Raw genomic sequence first — 18,926 nt, forward strand, 5'->3', positions numbered from 1 at the left:
AAGAGAAGCTATTTCAACAAGTATGTACCGAGCACAGCGGCACTCAGTAGTGGGTGCGGGGTGGGAAGATTGTTAAAAGAACACGAATCACCTTCATCCCCAGGAGTTCACTTCCTGGTGAGTGGTGCTGAGAGTAGCCAGTCTCCCTTTAAGACATGACTTTGTACTAAATATACAGGAGAGGAGAGGCCAATGAAAGGAACTCACAGGAAGATATTAAAGAATGAGAAAATTGAGCCTGATAAAAGCAGAAGGACTTCCCTGGTGACAAAACAATCAGTGCAAGCAAATGCCTGACAAGCCTGTTTGTACATCAACTTTCCAACTTATATCTCCCAAATTCCAGGCTTCTATATCAACTGCAAACTCAAATCTTTGCTTGGATGGTTAATAGGCCTCTTAACCTCTCTCCCACCTGTGGTCCACACACAGCAGCTCCATCCTCTCGGCTGCTCATGGCAAAAACCTTCAAGTTTTTCTCAGCTACTTTCATTCCCACATCCACTTTGTCAGGGAATCCTCTTCGCCCTACTGTCAAAATATATACCGAATCTGAGTCCATCTCAAACATGTTACTGCTGCGGTCCTGCTCTGAGCCACCTGCTCTTGCCTGCTACTGCTTGGCCCATCGGCATTCTCTGCATGGCACTCAGAATGATCATTTTCAAATAAAAGTAAACTTGTGTACTTCTTTATTCAAAACTCCTACAGTTGGAATTTCACTCAGAATGAACGCTAGAGTTCTTACGAGGGCTGAGAAAGCCCTTGGTGATTTGCCCCTCACATGTCCCCTTTCCATTCTCCTTTACTCCCTTGACTTCATCAGGCCTGCTGATTTTGTTTGGCCAAGTTAGTGATTTATTGCTTTTTTTTTTTTTTGGTCCTTTCCCTGTCCTATTGAAAAGGCAATAAATATAACTAAGCAGGTGTTACAGTTTCTTGCAGGACTAGCACCCATTGTCACTCTTGTTTGCTTAAGCACTCACACACTTCCAGGCCCTAGGAGGCAAAAATGGAGCCAGTGGATTCAAGGAGGTCAAATTTGCATTTGGATAATTTTGCTTTCTGCCTGGTGGGCTGCCGTCTATGGGGTCTCACAGAGTCAGACACAACTGAAGCGACTTAGCAGCAGCAGCAGCAATTTTGCTTTCATCTCAGAGAATGGATTTAAGGGGAAATTCGCTGGAAGCAATGGCTGAGAAACAAGTTAGGAAGTTTTCACAACAGTCCGAATGGCAGGCTGTGCTAGGACTCTGGTTGTTACAAGACAGAAAAGATTCCAGATTCCTGAAACACTTTAAAGTGTCCTTGGCAGGACCCAGTGCCTGAGTGAATGTGGTGTTTCCGGCTTTGAGTCACTTAGTGGATGAAGGTACCACTTACTGAATATAGAATTTATGGAGGAAGATGGAATTCGAAAACAAGAAATGGGGGATAATGTGAATTTCCTTTTGGACATTTTGATTCGGGCGTATCCAGGGGGAGAGGTCTGGGAAGGAACTTCGAGCCACGACACTGAGAAAAACACTCATTTCCCCCTAATTATAAATACTGTTCTTCTTTTTTGCAAATTTCACTCTTAAACTCCTCTGTCACAACTTTTCCAGGCACACACACTCTGGGCACCCTCAGTTTACTGTCCCCTTTTCATGTCTCCTCTGGTAATTGTAAAAATCTATCTTAATAGCTATCTTGAGAACTGGGCTGCCCTAACCGATTGGAGCAAAAGCTTAGGGGAAGATCTGGTTCCTGAAAGTACGGGAACACTTAACTTTTTACACAGGCATTCATATAACTGTGAACGCGCTCAAGAGCTCCTTTAGTACCAGGAAAGCTCGTCTTCCTCCTCTTTTCAGGACCGGCCCGTATGGCCTCCACGTCCGGCACCCGCTCGAAGCGGGTCTTGTCTTACTGTAGACCGAGCGGGGAGAACCAGCCTGAGCCGCGGTCGCCATAGTAACGAGGCCCCGGCAGGTTTGAGTTCGCAGGGCGACGCGTCTCCAGGGCCCCGGGGTGGCGGGGTCGGGGCGCGCGTCGTCGTCCCGTAAGCCGTTGGCGGCGGCGCAGGGCCCTGGCCCGGAGGAGGGCGGACCCGGGTGGCCCGCGTCCCTTCCTCGGCCCGGGGACCACCCCCCACCCCCCACCCCCCGAAAGGCGCGTGACGGGCCGCTGCTCGGCGCCCGCATTGTCTCAGCTCCATAGCAACCCGAGCCGCGCTAGGGCCACAGCGGCCAGGCCGCCCGGGGCCGCGCGCGCCGCTCCGCGTCGGCGTCCGTTCCCGGGGCCCGACGGCCCGCGCGGGTGCCGGGGGCGCGGGGCGCGGGCGGCGGCATGCCCGAGAGGCGGCTCAGCGTCGGTAGGTGGGGCGGCCGGGGTCGGGGCCGGGGCGCGTGGGGCGGCCCCACCGCGCACCGCCTCTGGACTTCCATTTGCCCCCCGGGCGACCCCTCTTCCTAACCTTGGTAGCACAGACCCCAGAGCCCTCTCACCGCATTTTGTAAGAAATTTAACCCGCCACCCCCCTTTTCCAGTGCCTCGTTGGCACCGTCTTATTTTATCTTGCTTAATTCTCCGTTTTGCAGCGGCAGTCATGGAGGTCTCCATCTATTAAGGTTGACTCTGGGGGTCGCAGTCGATTAGTGACCAAGCTGGATTCCAGAGGCCTTTTCTCCCCACTTCCACCTTGAATTCCAACTTCAAATTCAATCCGTGTGCAGAGAGCGAACAGAGGGCCAAACGTTTTACTGAGCTTGTCCACGTATAATGCAGGGCTGAGTACAGCCTCAAATTATTTCATTTACTTAAAAGGAAATCAGATTTGAGTGAGATAATGTAATATTTTATTTTGTTTCAGAGCCACCAACTATTACAGAAGAAGGATTTGTAAGTAGAATTTGGAGGGCTACTTCTTTTTCCCCCCTTGGCTTTTTAAAAATAGCAAATCATAGATCACTTTTTAGAAATGATGTTTCTTTTCCTTTCTTTTTGCCAAATAGTTATAATAGAAGCTTTGGTTTCATGACAGTGGTGCTGGATTCAAGAATTTATTTTTCAACAGGTACATTTTAAGACGGGGCCAACTGATTTTTCATGGTGGATGCTGTTCATTGTTAAAAGTTCTTTTATATAAATGGCCTCATTCAACTTTGCTAAGTTTGTTGATGACTCCATGAGAGTAGATTCATCTCCGTGGTTTTATTGTGTTTGGGCTGAGCAGTTCCTGGTTACAGTAAACTTTAGTAGGTGGCATTGATTAACACAAGGTCTATTTACAGTTATAATTCTTTTGAAAATGTACCAGATAGTCTCAGCTCAGACTTCTGGAGAGTTGAGTCTTGGCCAAGTACATTATATCTGTTGTCATTTATGTGAGTGCTGTTTCTAGAGTAGTCGGTTCTACTGCGATTCCCTCTTTGTGTTAAGGAACTTGTCCCAGGTAGTGAATGCATTAAGATAGGAGGCAGCAAAGCCTCATTGGTACAGAAGCTTTATTCCAAGAGTTCTAACGACTTCTCTACATTATTTGCTTATGTCCTACAGCACTTATTTCTCTTGTTGGTCAATTCTTTTCTCTTGTTGGTCAATATTTGTTTTTGGCTTTTTACTCAGCAAACATGAGTGCCTCTATATTCAAGTGTGGTGCTAAATGCTAAGGATAAGTCTCAAAAAGTTCATAGTCTAGTAGGGGCTGAGAGTAGAGGCTCTCTGCTACCTTGCCTCTGCTAGCACTTTCCATATCTTTGGTCCATCACTGAGGGAGACCAAAACAGAGGCACAAATAGTGTGCCAGAAACTCCAACAATCTTCCTGTTGCCTTGGCATCACTCTGGGTAGTAGCAAATTTCTTTAAGCTGCTTCCTGAACTGTTCTTCACGCAGGCAAGAGGTAAGCATATTTTCCCGTACAACTCCAGCACGGTCTCTCACAGGTGTTACCCTTAACATTTGAATTGCCTGCTGACCTCTCCACATCTTTCCCCAGCTTATGGCAATTTAATGAGGCCACTTTGAAAATTCTATTAGCCATTCCTCTTTCTCTTGATTTTTTTTTTTTTAAAATTCCACCATCTCCCAGTTCTCTCATCTCTCATGTCCTCTCTTCCTGGCTTCTCTTTTTTCTTACCCATCAAAGTATAGACCTTCAGGATTCTCTGGGAGAACTCCTCTTGGCCTATGGCTTCCGCCACCCTTGTTTCACAGGATTCCCAAACCCACACACCTCTAGTCTGCACTCCTCTTATGATGTCAGAACTGTATCTGCTGGGTGACTGGGTGACTTCATCACCTAGATGTCCCTGCATCAGTTCAGTAGTGTGAAGTGAACTAATCACCACCTATTCTGTCTTTTTCCCTCTTTTTCTTATTTCAGTTAATGGTGCCACTGGCCATTCAAACACTCAAGTCAGAACCTTTCTTCCCTTTTCTTCACCTCCCAGCTGTAGTCATTTCCCAAGTTCCTTCCATAGCCGAATCTTTTTCTCCATCCTCACAGCTACTGTCTTATTCAGGCCCTCATCCCTGAGCACAGACTTTGGCAGTATTCCTAGCTCATATCACTGCCTCCAGTGTTCCCTCTGCCAACTGCAGTTTTTCTCTGCCTGAGGCACAAAGAGCAAACTCTTGTGTGCAACCTGAATTGCTTGCTATGACTTTGCTCTAGCTTTAGGATTTTTCCTTCTCCCATCTCCGCTACCTTGGCTGTCAAATTGCTATTAACTCTCTAAGAAACTGCCATGTTACTCAATTGCTCAGAGCTTTTTTTAAACCTCCTGTTTGTTGAATGCTGACTGCATGGTGCTATTTAAACCTTAGAACAACCCTGTTAGGTAGTGACTAACACTCACCTCTCACCGATGAGGATGTCGGTGTTCACAGAGGCTCACTGACTTGGCTTGGGACCACACTTCTAGTAACTGGCAGAGCTGGAATGTCAGAAGCCTCCCTTTAGCATGCAGAATCTTTTCTGCAACTTTTCAACCTTCTTTAACCTTATCTCCCAATATTATCTGTGTGATGAAGACAGTGTTCAAAGTGTCTTTGGTTTATAAAGTGCTTCCACACACCCTCTGCTCCAGCCAAACTGCGCTGCTTGCCTCCTTGGCTTTACTGTTGAGTTTTGTCTCAGTTGTTCTCCCCCATCCATTTCACAATCTTGGGCATTCTTCCAGGTCCAGCTCATCTCCATGAAACCTTGCCAGCCTAAAATCATCCAGATTGCCTCTGAGCCCTGTGCAGCTTTCAGTCATGACCAGTTTGTAACCAAATCCTCAAATTCATCAGCTCACCAAGCATTATCTATAGATGAAAGAATCCGTATGTCTTGCACATAATATTTCTCTCTCTTTCACCAAAGTGTAAGAGTGTTTTTTCTCATTAATATTTTTAGAAAGGAATTGTGTGACTGAGATCTCTGGTTTCCCATTCCACCATTTTCCACGGTACCTACAAGACATTTTACTCTCCAAAATAATTAACAATGTTTTCTGGCTTCCCTTGCCAGAACCAAGTTTTATAACCAAGTTTTGATTAATGAAGTTTAAGCAGAAGCACTGTGTCCTGCTTCTGGAAAGCTGATGTTTACAGAGATGGAATAACCAACCCCTGGGTCACACAGCTGGTTAAACCGGTCAGACCACAGCTAGAACCTGGGTCATTCTGACTCTGACACTCAGATAAATGTAAAGGGAGAGAATATGCCCTTTGTCGTCTTTCTTGCTGGCTGGAAGGAGGGTGTGATCCTGGAGCTGAAGCAATCATCTTGGATCATGAGGCAGAAGTGGCATGTTGAGAATGGCAAAGCCACAGGACCCAAGAGACCTGGGCTCCTGATAGGTTGGGACGCCACTATGCCAGTTCTGCACTGCTTATAATTACACAAGAGACATAAACCTCTGTGTTATTTAAATAGTATTATTTTGCTTTTCCATTATTGGCAGCAGAGTCCTATACTAAAATAAAGAGCGTCCATATTTGCAGGAACTTTCTTCTTACTGCGTTTTCTCAGTCAATGATGCTGTTAAGTATGTCTGCAAAATATTTTAACCTTTACATGAGGCCTCTGTCTTCAGTGGAGAGAATAACATTTAGAACAATTTTTTTCTTGTCAGACATTGGTTTGCATGTATTTTAACTTTGTAAATTTTACAATTTCTTAACAAATTTGTGAGCTTCTATAGAGCTCATATTGTGATTCAGTACACCTGCATATTCTATATAGTGAATAAAATTAAGAGACACTGTAGTTTCATGTGATACTTTTTATATTTTAGTTGTTAAAAGTAGTATTGACTTTCAGCTAATCTTTAGGCTGTTCAGATTCATTTTCTGTTATTTGTATAGAGTGAATGAGTTTATTATAAACACAGAGCATTTCCCAAGCCTAAGGATATTCTCATTATTTTCATGTAATATGCAAAAAAGACACATATGCTCCAGTCCTTGTGAGCAAGAGTGTCTAATTATATGAACATTAATGACCACATGGTGTTTACCTTTTCAGATTGTGAATAAAGTTGATTGCACATCAGTAGGGTTGGGGGAACTGTGAGAGCACACTTGGGTGGCACGCTGGTTGGCAGTCTGTGGAGGTGGTGGAGGACAGGAGCAGGTGGATGGAGGGTGCCAAGCGAGGTACCAGAAGTGTCTCCAACAAGTCATTTGGAAACCCAGACGGTCCTGGAGGTCCTTTGGAGAGTGTTAGGCTGTTTGGAATTCTTCCATCTCTGCGGAGTCCAGTTCTCTGGTTGTAACCAAATTCTCTATTGGTTTTTGAAACCGCAGAAACTGCTTTAGAAGTTCCATCAATACATTAGTTAACAAGTATATTGTTAAGCAACTGATTGCACTTATCATTGTATTAGGCACTACTGGGGACACACACTGTCCATCACTGTTCCCCAAAATTGTATACCTTCTATTTGGAGAGGTGACCTTTAATATGAAACAATACAAGGATAAGCAGTTTATGTTTGTGTGCATTTTGAACAAAAAGTGCATTAAGATTAAGAGAAACTTTTAATCACAGGTAAGGTGTATACTGTACTTAGCCACTCAGTCATAACGTGTAGCATGGGAGGAAAGATGATAAAGAGTGTAAAATACAGTTTTTTACATTAGGATAACATGTTGTATCCAGGACTTTAGTACATGAGGAAAGCCATAGGGTGTTTGGCCAAATGAATCGACTGAACCCAAGCCAGTGAATTCACTGAAAAAGTCCTACTTGGCTTTTTAGACAGTTGAGTTCAGTCGCTCAGTCATGTCCAACTCTGTGACCCCATGGACTGCAGCACGCCAGGCCTCCCTGTCCATCACCAACTCCTGGAGCTTGCTCAACCAACTCCTGGAGCTTGCTCAACCTCCTGTCGATCAAGTGGATGATGCCACCCAACCATCTCATTCTCTGTCATCCCTTTCTCCTCCCGCCTTTAATCTTTTCCAGCATCAGGGTCTTTTCCAATGAGTTGCCTCTTTGCATCAGGTGGCCAAAGTATTGGAGTTTCAGCTTTAGCATCAGTCATTCCAATGAATATTCAGGACTGATTTCCTTTAGGATGGACTGGTTTCATCTCATTGTTGTCCAAGGGACTCTCAAGAGTCTTCTCCAACACCACACTTCAAATCATCAATTCTTTGGCACTCAGCTTTCTTTATAGTCCAACTCTCACATCCATACATGACTACTGGAAAAACCAAAGCTTTGACTAGATGGACCTTTGTTGGTAAAGTAATATCTCTGCTTTTTAATATGCTGTCTAGGTTGGTCATAGCTTTTCTTCCAAGGAGCAAGCATCTTTCAATTTCATGGCCACCGTCACCATCTGCAGTGATTTTGGAGCCCCCCCCCAAAATAAAGTTTATCACTGTTTCCATTGTTTCCCCATCTATTTGCCATGAAGCAATGGGACCGAATGCATGATCTTAGTTTTCTGAATTTTGAGTTTTAAGCCAATTATTTCACTCTCCTCTTTACTTTCATCAAGAGGCTCTTTAGTTCCTCTTCGCTTTCTGCCATAAGCATGGGGTCATCTGCATATCTGAGATTATTGATTTTTCTCCCAGTAATCTTGATTCCAGCTTGTGCTTCGTCCAGCCCAGCGTGAAGCACTGTGTGATTGGATAAAAAGGGAGTTGACAGCTTCCTGTATATTCCCCAAAACTTTCAGAGTTTCCTCCAGGAAAGAGAGTGAGAATAGAAACCAAATGGAAAAGTACTGCTCAGTAGATGCTGATTGTAATATGTGATGATAACTCCATAATAAAAGGAGATTCATACTTTTGCTCTTCATTGCATGAGCCACTCTGACTTGCTTCCTGCTTCATATACTATATTAATAATACCATATGTAGTTTTGCAGTCCAGTGAGGATCTGATAAATGGACTTTCAGCTCTTAAGTTCCTGGAATGCCTTTGATCTGTGTAATATATACTTTCAACAAGCCACTTTGTGGCATTTGTTTCCCCTTGTGTTCTCTTTTTTTGTTTTCCTTTTTTGGCAACATCTCTCCTTTTTATTTTATTGGAGGTGGTGGTTTAGTCACTAAGTCATGTCTCACTCTTATGGTCCCATGGACTGTAGCCCTTCAGGCTCCTCTGTCCATGGGATTTTCCAGGCAAGAATACTGAAGTGGGTTGCTGTTTCCTTCTCCAGGGGCTCTCCCTAGTGTTGTTTATTAGAGTCTTAGGTTATTAGTCTTTTCTCTTTAGGTTTCATGTCTTTGGTATAATCATTCAACATTTACTTAACAGTAATGTAAGTATCTATTATATAAAGCACTGGGAAATTTTTTAATTGAAGTATGGTTGATTCAAAATATTATGTCAGCTTTAGGAGTACAGCAAAATGACTCAGATTATACATATGTATGCCTCCATGCTCAGCTGCTCAGTTGTGTCCGACTCTTTGCAGCCTCATAGACTGCAGCCCACCTGGCTTCTCTGCCCATGGGGTTTTTCAAGCAAGAGTACTGGAGTGGGTTGTCATTTCCTCCTCTAGGAAATCTTCCTGACCCAGAGATCAAATTCATTCTCCTGCATTGGCAGGTGGATTCTTTACCACTGAGCCACGTGGGCCTCAGTATATGTATGTTTATGGGTGTGTGAGTGTGTGTTTGTGTGTATTATTTTTCAGATTCTTTTAGCATTGCAAATTTTTTAAATGAATAAGAAGCAGTCTTTTTCTTCCAGAAATTTACAGTCCAGAGTGTGAGACTAAACAGAAAATTAGAGTCTGAAGTATTGAAAGCAATGATAGGGGAAACCTAGCTGTAACTTTTGGAGAAGAAAAGGAGTGGGTAGATAGATAAGAGGAGAAAAGATTTTCACAGTTGAATAATCAGCATGCACGAAGGTGTTGCTGCGGCTGCTGCTAAGTCGCTTCAGTCATGTCTGACTCTGCGACCCCAAAGATGGCAGCCCACCAGGCTCCCCCGTCCCTGGGATTCTCCAGGCAAGAACACTGGAGTGGGTTGCCATTTCCTTCTCCAACGCATGAGAGTGAAAAGTGAAAGTGAAGTCACTCAGTCATGTCCGACTCTTTGAGACCCCATGGACTGCAGCCTACCAGGTTCCTCCATTTTCCAGGCAAGAGTACTGGAGTGGGGTGCCATTGCCTTCTCTGATGCACAAAGGTGCAGAACTATAAAAAAAAATTGCAATGGCGAGAGCGTGGTAATATGAGATGAGGCTGGACAGCTGGGCAGGATTCAAATTGCATTCATCCAAAACCCTTTTTTGTGTTAGAAAAAGATGGGAGATTGGAAGACAAGTGGAACTCTTGTGTTGATTGTGGTGTTGCTAGGAAGACTGATCCATACTGTAATGGGGTAAGGAGAGGTAGGAAGATGAGGTTTAGCACATTATGGGCAGGAGGGTGAAGCAGAGGTCCTGGAGGGGTCTGACTGGTAGTGAATGGGATCTCAGAATAGTGGTCAAAAGATCATCAGACAACCAGGGATTTATTCTAGATGTGATGATGGTGATTTGTGATCTGTCCTTCAGTGTGCAGGAGGCTAGGAAAGCTCCACAGATGCAGAGAAACATATCATTTCCTTACACATAAGTCCCCTCATCAAAGCGTTTTTTAATGCATACATTTAAACACATAGGAAAGTTAAAAGAACTATGTGGTGGGACTTCCCTGGCAATCCAGTAGTTAAGACTCCATGTTTCTGATGGCAAGGGATGTGAATTCTATCCCTGGTCGGGGAGCTGAGATTCCACATGCTGTGTGGCCAAGAGAGGGGGAAAAAAACTGTGTGGTAAACACCTATATACCCATCAGCAAGATTTCACAGTCATTAGTATTTTGCTCCATTTGCTTTTTCATGTTTCTTGTTCTGTCCATCTCACCATTCATCCGTCAATCTATTTTTATACATTTCAGAGTATAAGCTGTAGACATTGATGAGATACATATCACCCCTAAAATTAGTGTTCAATATTAGTTTATGGTTCTTTTGTATGTAAAATTTATGCACAGTGAAATGGAAAACTTGAGTCCCATTTGAAAAATTTTAACAAGTGTATACACTTGTGTAATCTAAACCTCAATCAAATATAGAACATTTCCATAATCTTAAAAAGCCCTTTCAAGTCTCTTTCCAGTTGATTCTTCCTACATTCCCCAAAGACTACTGTCCTGGTTTCCACTATGGATCAGTAACATAGATTATAGATTTAAATTCATATAAATGGAATCATACAGTTGGTTTTCTCTTGTGTAAAGCTGTGTTTGCTCAGCATGGTGATTCTGAGATTCTCCGTGTTGCTGCATGATTCTGGCATACATTTACCTTTGGCTTCTCCGGTGGTTCAGATGGTGATGAATCTTCCTGCCAATGCAGGAGATCCAGGTTCAGTCCTTGGGCTGGGAAGATCTCCTGGGGAAAGGAGTGGCTACCCACTCTGGTATTATTGCTTAGAAAATTCCATGGATGGAGGAGCCTGGCGGGCTACAGTCCATGGCGTCACAAAGAGTTGGAAACAACTGAGCAACTAACACTTTCACTTTCTAACTTTTTTTATTGTGGAAAATGTACATAAACTTACCATTTTAACCATTTTTAAGTGTATGATTTCAGTGGCATTAAGCACATTCACCTTGTGCATCCGTCACCACTATCCATCTCCAGAACTTTTTCATCATCCCAAATTGAAAAGGCAGGGGAACCAGAGATTGAATTGCCAATATCTATTGGATCATTGAAAAAGCAAGAGAGTTCCAGAAAAATATCTACTTCTGCTTTATTGAGTATGCCAAAGCCTTTGACTGTGTGGATCACAACAAACTGTGGAAAATTCTTAGAGATGGGAATACCAGACCACCTGACCTGTCTCCTGAGAGATCTGTATGCAGGTCAAGAAGCAACAGTTAGGACAGGACATGGAACAACAGACTGGTTCCAAAGTGGGAAAGGAGTGCATCCAGGCTGTATATTGTCACCCTTCTTATTTAACTTATATGTAGAGTACATCTACATATTTAACTTATATGTGAAATGCTGGGCTGGATGAAGCAAGAGATGGAATCAAGATTGCTGGGGGGAAAATCAATAACATTAGATATGCAGATGACACCATCCTTATGGCAGAAGGCAAAGAAGAGCTAAAGATCCTCTTGATGAAAGTGAAAGAGGAGAGTGAAATAATTGGCTTAAAACTCAACATTCAGAAAACTAAGATCATGGCATTTGGTCCCATCACTTTATGGCAAATAGACAAGGAAACAATGGAAACTGTGAGAGACTTTATATTTTTGGGCTCCGAAATCACTGCAGATGGTGAGTGCAGCCATGAAATAAAAAGACGTTTGCTCCTTGGAAGAAAGCTGTGACCAATCTAGACAGCGTATTAAAAAGCAGAGACATTACTTTGCCAACAAAGGTCCATCTAGTCAAAGCTTTGTTTTTTTCGAGCAGTCATGTATGGATTTGAGAATTGGACTGTAAAGAAAGCTGAGCACTGAAAAATTGATGCTTGTGAACTGTGGTGTTAGAGAAGACTTTTGAGAGTCCCTTGGACAGCAATGAGATGAAACCAGTCCATCCTAAAGGAAATCAGTCCTGAATATTCATTGGAATTACTGATGCTGAAGCTGACACTCCAGTACTTTGGCCACCTGATGTGAAGAAGTGACTCATTTGGAAAGACCCTGATGCTGGGAAAGATTGAAGGCAGGAGGAGAAGGGGATGACAGAGGATGAGATGGTTGGATGGCATCACCGACTCACTGAACATGAGTTTGAACAGGCTCCCGGAACTGGTGATGGACAGGGAAGCCTGGCGTGCTTCAGTTCATGGGGTCACAAAGAGTTGGACATGACTCAGCGACTGAACTGAACTGAACCCATTAAATAGTGACTTCCTGTTACTCCTCTTCCAGCCTTCAGTTACCGTTGTTCTACTTTCTGTCTTTATGGACTTGACGATTCTGTGTGTGCAGGCTAAGTTGCTTCAGCCCTGTCTGACTGTGGCACTATGGGCTGTAGCCCACCAGGCTCCTCTGTCCATGGGATTCTCCAGGCTTCAGTCCTGGAGTGAGTTGCCAGGCCCACTTCTAGGGGATCTTCCCCATCCAGGGATTGAACCCACGTCTCATGTCCTCCCACATCAACAGGCAGATTCTTTACCGCTAGGGCCACCTGGGAAGCCCTTGACTATTCTAAGTAACTCATATAAGTGGAATAATGCAATATTTGTCCTTTTGTGTTTGGCTTATTTCATTTAGCATGACATTTTCAGGGATCATTCATGTTGTTTCATGTATCAGAATTTCATTCCTTTTCAAGGCTGAATAATATTCCATTATATGTACATACCGTATTTTGTTTATCCTTTCGTATACTTAATAGGCATTTGAGTTGTCTCCATCTTTTGGCAGTTGTGAATAATGGTGCTATGCACACAGGTGTACAACAAATACCTGTTTGAATCCTGCTTTCTGTTCTTTTGGGTATATACCCAGAAATGTATTGCTGGATTATAATGGTAATTATATATATTTAACTTTTTGAGGGATGGTGGCTGTACCATTTCACATTCCTACCAGCAATGTACAAGGATTCCAATTTCTCTGCATTCTCACCAGCACTTGTTATCTTTCATTTTTTTTTTAAAATTGTAGCCATCCTAGTAGATATGAAGTGATATCTTGTTGCTGCTGATGTTGAGTATCTTTTCATGTGCTTATTGACCATTTGTATATCTTCTCTGGAGAAATGTTAAAGTTTTTCACCTGTTTAAAAAACTTGAGGTTGTTTATATTTTTCTTTCTGAGTTTTTAGAATTCTTTATATATATATTTGAATGTTAAATGCTTATCAGATATATGCTTTGCAAATATTTTCTCACATTCTGTAGGTTATCTTTCACTTTCCTAGTAGGGTCCTTTGATTCACAAGTTTTTAATTTTCATGAAAAATCATTTATTTTTTTTCTTTTTGGCTTATGCTTTAGATGTCCTATTTAAGAATCTATTGCCAAATCCAAAGTCATGAAGATTTATCCTTATGTCTTCTCTAAGTATTTTATAGTTTCAGTGTTTATGTTTTAGGTCTTTGATCCATTTTGAGTTAATTTTTGTATATGTTATAAAGAGAAGATCCAACTTCATGTTTTGGCATGTGGATATCCAGTTTTCCTAGCACCATGTGTTGAAAATAATGTCCTTTCTCTGCTGAATTGTCTTGGCACCCTTGTTGAAAATTATTTGACCATTTAAGAGAGGATTTATTTCTGGACTCTATTCTATTCCAATGGTCTGTATGTCTGTCTTTATGCCAGTACCACTTTGTTTTCATTACTGTAATTTTGTCATAAGTTTTGAAATTAGGATATATGGATCCTTCAGTTTTTGTTCTTTTTCAATATTATTTTGGCTATTCCGGGTCCCTTGAAATTCCTTGTGAATTTTAGGATGAGTTTTTCATTTCTGAAAAAAAAAAAAGGCATTGGGATTTTGATGGAGAATGTATTAAAATTTGTAGATTGCTTTCGGTAATATTGTCATCTTAGCAATATGGTCTTTCAATCCTTGAAGATGTCATGTATTTCCTTTTATTTATATCTTCTCTAATTTCTTTCAGCAGTTTTTTGGTTCAATGTACAAGTCTTTGCCTTCTTGGTTGTCATTATTTCCCTACTATTGTAAATGGAATTGTTAATTTCCCTTTTGAATGTACATAACTTTTTAATATTAGGTCTTATGCTTGAAGTAACTATATGTAATTTCTAATCAAGACTTAATGTTCTATCTTTTACTATTCTTATACAGTTTCAATTGGTGAGAAACTGTATCTCCCAATAGGTATTAAATTTTTTTAGACTTTTTAAACAGCCATTCAAAACTGCAGAAGTTGAAAATGAAATTTAAACTTAATAGTATCCCCTCTTTTCATTACAAATATAATGTTAAAAATTCTTAGGATAAACAAATTTAGAAGTCAATAAAATGTTTCAATTACTTCAAAATAATGATGAAACTCTACAGCAGAATATGCATATATTTTTCAAGTGATTGCCTTGTATACTACTACAAGGATACATCAGTTGCCAGCAGACAGAAATATCTGTTGTATGTGAAGGCAAAGACTTGGGGCCATTTTCCTTCCAAAGATCTCCTCTCCCTCTTTCCTCCAAGCTGTCAGCACCTTTGGCTGTGAACTGTCTTTTTGGACATCTCAAACAGAAACTCCTCCAGCAGCTTCATAGAACAGTGGTGTGTGCTACAGCTGGCTAATAAATCCATGTCCACCAGCTTGAGCAACTCTTTGGCTATGCTCAGTGTCTGGGTGTGGGATATGGCTCGTAAATCACTGTCTCCAGGGAAGCGAGTTGGATGAGGAGTCCCAAACAAGATTGCTCATAGCCAGAGGTCTCCATCCTGGGAGCACCAGCCATCCCTGACTGTTCCTGGTTGTCCTGCGATCTGAAGAGGCCTACCCTCACTTGACCACGAATGCCATTGTCTGTACACCGTGGCGTGTCATGGCCATGCTGGGTTGCAGGCTCTAGTCTCGTGATTGGCTTGTTTAGAAAGGAGGAGAGGAAGAATCTATACGTATTTTAGGAAGAAGAAGCAAAATAGGTCCCTCCTGATAAGTATAATTCTGGAAATATGGTTTATGCCTATCTCCTGATGGCTGATAGCATTCCCAGTCTAAACTGTGTCAGTTTAGGATTCTACCTTAGAAATTAGATGAATGGTTTTGGCTAGTATGTGGATGGCTTAAAGGGAGGTTGGAAGCTTGGGTTATTTTTCTGTTTGTGCCATTAGCTAACTGATGGCCTTTACAGTGTTTTGCTTTCTACCATGTCTTTCCTCATGCATGTCTGTCTTTTCTCTGCATTATTGCCTCTCTTGTGTATCTTTCTAGATATAGACGTTGAAGTTATTTGAAATATAATTCAAATGCCATTTTCCCCTCTTGAGTCTTTTCTGATTCCCCCTACCAAATAACATCTTTCCCTCCTTTTGGAGGGAACATTTTATGGGGTAATTTGCTTTGGAAGGCACTATAGTGTTTTTTGGACTACATTTTTTGGTCTGTATTCATCTAGTTTTCCCTTCATTAGAAGCCCTTCTTTGTATATCTTGCATCTTCTAGAGTTGTGAAGAAGTTGTAGTTTATGTCATTTGACGGTCCAGCAAAATGATTTTTTAATCAATAAAAAAATTTTACCTATTAGCATATACATATAAACTTATTTTGTGTAACCCTCTTTCAGGAAGAAGTTTTGAGCAATTTGGACTAAAAATGGAAAAGCTGACTTCACTTTCACAGATGGCACACCTGTAATACATGAAGAAACAGGCTTCAAGGGTGCATTCAACTCTGAAAAGTGTTCCTGCCTTCCATTGCATCACTCAGCAGAGAATCTGTGCTGCAAACTTTGTAGTCAGGTTCATGGAGTGATGTAATGGAGGAATTGATTGTAACTCAGTTTTCTTCTTGATTGTACCACTAACCATAGGGTCTATTGGTTATTTGGAAGATGTTAAACCTGGATAATGGAGACTTAGTTCATTTTACTACAGCCAAGTGACTGGACTGTGGAAATCTGTTGAGAGTAACTGAGTTGCTTCTCCAAATCAAGGCCTTAAAAAAATTTTTTTTAAACTAAAGGGTTTGGAGAGTAAAGGGTTTATCATATCCTCATAGGTTCACAACACTTTGTTACTGATGTGACAAGATACTTGAACACACTGAACTAGAAACTGCAATGGGAAAATACGTTCATTTATTGAGAGACCCGTGGGCCTTTCCATTCAAGTGTGACGTGAGGACTGAGCGAATGGCACCTGAAGGCCACACTTATTTCCCTTGTGGAGCTAACTGCCCTGATACCAGCAGAAACCTTTATGTTTAATATTGGTAGAAATTAAGATACAGCTTCAGAAAAGAAATACAGATTTTGATGTATTTGAATAATACATTAGGTGTCCATGGTTGTTAAGTGCAAATGGAGGATGTGACTGAATGCCCAGGAAATGCCCTTTCCTGTGGTCCCTCAAGGGGACCTGAGGGGCTGAGGGCACACTGCTCCCCAGGGGTCAGGGCTGTGCTGCTGGAGTTGGGTGTGCGGACTCATGCTGCCAGAGAACTCCCATCTGTCCATTCAGAGACGAGTTCAGAAATCGAGAGTAAACCTTCGGAAGCCTTACGGCAGTCTGACTGAGTATCGATTTTAGTTTCCATTTACTTTAACTTATTTATTTAGTCACTTATTTGACCGCCTTGGGTCCTAGTTGTGGTTCACAGGAGCTTCGACGTGCCATGCAGGATCTTTTGCTGCGACTCGTGGACTCTCAAGTTGTGGGGCATGGGCTCAGTTGTCGCCATGTGCAGGCGTAGTTGCTCTTCAGCATGTGAGGTCTTAGTTCTCTGACCAGCGATCAAACCTGCATCCCCTGCATTGCAAGGCAGATCCTTAACTCCTGGACCACCAGGGAAGTCCCGAGAGTATTGATTTTAATAATAAAATGTGTGTGTGTACTCAGTCATGTCTGACTCTTTGCAACCCCATGGAATGTAGCCTGCCAGGCCCCTCTGTCCATGGAATTTCTTAGGCTAGAATACTGGAGTGGGTTGCCATTTCCTTCTCCAGGGGATCTTCTCAACCCAGGGAGTGAACCTACATCTTTTGCATCTTCAGCATTGGCAGGCAGATTCTTTACCACTGTGCCTCCTGGGAAGCCTGATAATTAATAAAATAGTTGGGCTTGTATTATGTATATTTTTATTTTGCTTTCTAATAATTCATTCTTACTGAATTTACCAAAAACGTCTGTCTGAAATTGATTAGGGGGAAAAAACAAAACAGGTGTTTCATCACAGGTGGTTTGGAAAGCATTGAGTTAGTGTCTCTTAGAGTTGTGAGGCATCTGGAAATAACTATATGAATTTGAGGATTCTCTAGAAATTTCTGGATATGTAACTGACTAGGTGATATTTAGGTCCATGTGTATTTATGAAATACACTTTTTGTTTTACAACTAAAATTTAAAAACAAAATGGCTAGTTTAGCAAAATAGGAACCATGCTCCATTACAGTTAACTAATTTAAAATTCTCAACCTTCCCACCTGTGGATTTTTGATCATGAGCCCAGAAGTGTAAAACTTGGCCACCCTTGTTGTAGCATAATGCCTTTACCTAGGAAATTTACCCAGGAAATCCTAAAAATATTTATTGAATTGTTTATTAGTTTGCTAAATGAAGTCCAGAAAATTGAAGTAACTCCTAAAGGTTAAAGTCAAAAGATAATTACCCTTTTGGCACCACATTCCAGTACTCTTGCCTGGAAAATCCCATGGACGGAGGAGCCTGGTGAGCTGCAGTCCATGGGGTTGTAAAGAGTTGGACATGACTGAGCGACTTCACTTTCACTTTTCACTTTCATGCATTGGAGAAGGAAATGGCAGCCCACTCTAGTGTTCTTGCCTGGGGAATCCCAGGGACAGAGGAGCCTGGTAGGCTGCCACCTCTGGGGTCGCACAGAGTCGGACATGACTGAAACGACTTAGCAGTAGCAGCAGTAACAGTAACAGAAACAGTTCAGTCACTCAGTTGTGTCCAACTCTGTGCGACCCTATGTAGATATATTCCCAAGTATTTTATTCTTTTCGTTGCGATGGTGAATGGAATTGTTTCCTTAATTTCTCTTTCTGTTTTCTCATTGTTACTGTATAGGAATGCAAGGGATTTCTGTGTGTTGATTTTATATCCTGCAACTTTACTATATTCATTGATTAGCTCTAGTAATTTTCTGGTGGAGTCTTTAGGGTTTTCTATGTAGAGGATCATGTCATCTGTAAACAGTGAGAGTTTTACTTCTTCTTTTCCAGTTTGGATTCCTTTTATTTCTTTTTCTGCTCTGATTGCTGTGGCCAAAACTTCCAAAACTATGTTGAATAGCAGTGGTGAAAGTGGGCACCCTTGTCTTGTTCCTGACTTTAGGGGAAATGCTTTCAACTTTTCACCATTGAGGATAATGTTTGCTGTGGGTTTGTCATATATAGCTTTTATTATGTTGAGGTATGTTCCTTCTATTCCTGCTTTCTGGAGAGTTTTTTTTTATCATAAATGGATGTTGAATTTTGTCAAAGGCTTTCTCTGCATCTATCTGTGCAACCCTATGGACTACAGCATGCCAGGCTTCCCTTACCATCACCAACTCCTGGAGACTACTCAAACTCATGTCCATCACGTTGGTGATGCTGTCCAACCATCTCATCCTCTGTTGTCCCCTTCTCCTCCTGCCTTCAATTTTTCCCAGCACCAGGTTCTTTACATCAGGTGGCCAAAGTATTGGAGTTTCAGCTTCAGCATCAGTCATTCCAATGAATATTCAGGACTGATTTCCTTTAGGATGGACTGGTTAGATCTCCTTGGAGTCCAAGGGACTCTCAAGAGTCTTCTCCAAAAC

The 18,926-nt window shown here is 41.9% G+C and overlaps 1 protein-coding gene across 5 annotated transcripts in view; it reads left to right on the top strand.

Moving 5' to 3' along the window:
- The first annotated feature begins 2,317 nt into the window (after nucleotides 1-2,317).
- RGS22 (regulator of G protein signaling 22) overlaps nucleotides 2,318-18,926 on the top strand; it is a 136,844-nt gene continuing 120,235 nt past the window's right edge. For all 5 annotated transcript variants that reach the window (XM_040260987.1, XM_040260990.1, XM_040260989.1 and 2 more), the window contains exons 1-2: nucleotides 2,318-2,356; nucleotides 2,855-2,883. In XM_040260987.1, coding sequence (XP_040116921.1) covers nucleotides 2,332-2,356; nucleotides 2,855-2,883 — 54 coding nt within the window. In that variant the 5' untranslated portion in view covers nucleotides 2,318-2,331. The remainder of the gene's footprint in view (nucleotides 2,357-2,854; nucleotides 2,884-18,926) is intronic.

The sequence above is a fragment of the Oryx dammah genome, unplaced genomic scaffold, assembly GCF_014754425.2.
Source record: "Oryx dammah isolate SB20612 unplaced genomic scaffold, SCBI_Odam_1.1 HiC_scaffold_19, whole genome shotgun sequence".
NCBI lineage: Eukaryota > Metazoa > Chordata > Mammalia > Artiodactyla > Bovidae > Oryx > Oryx dammah.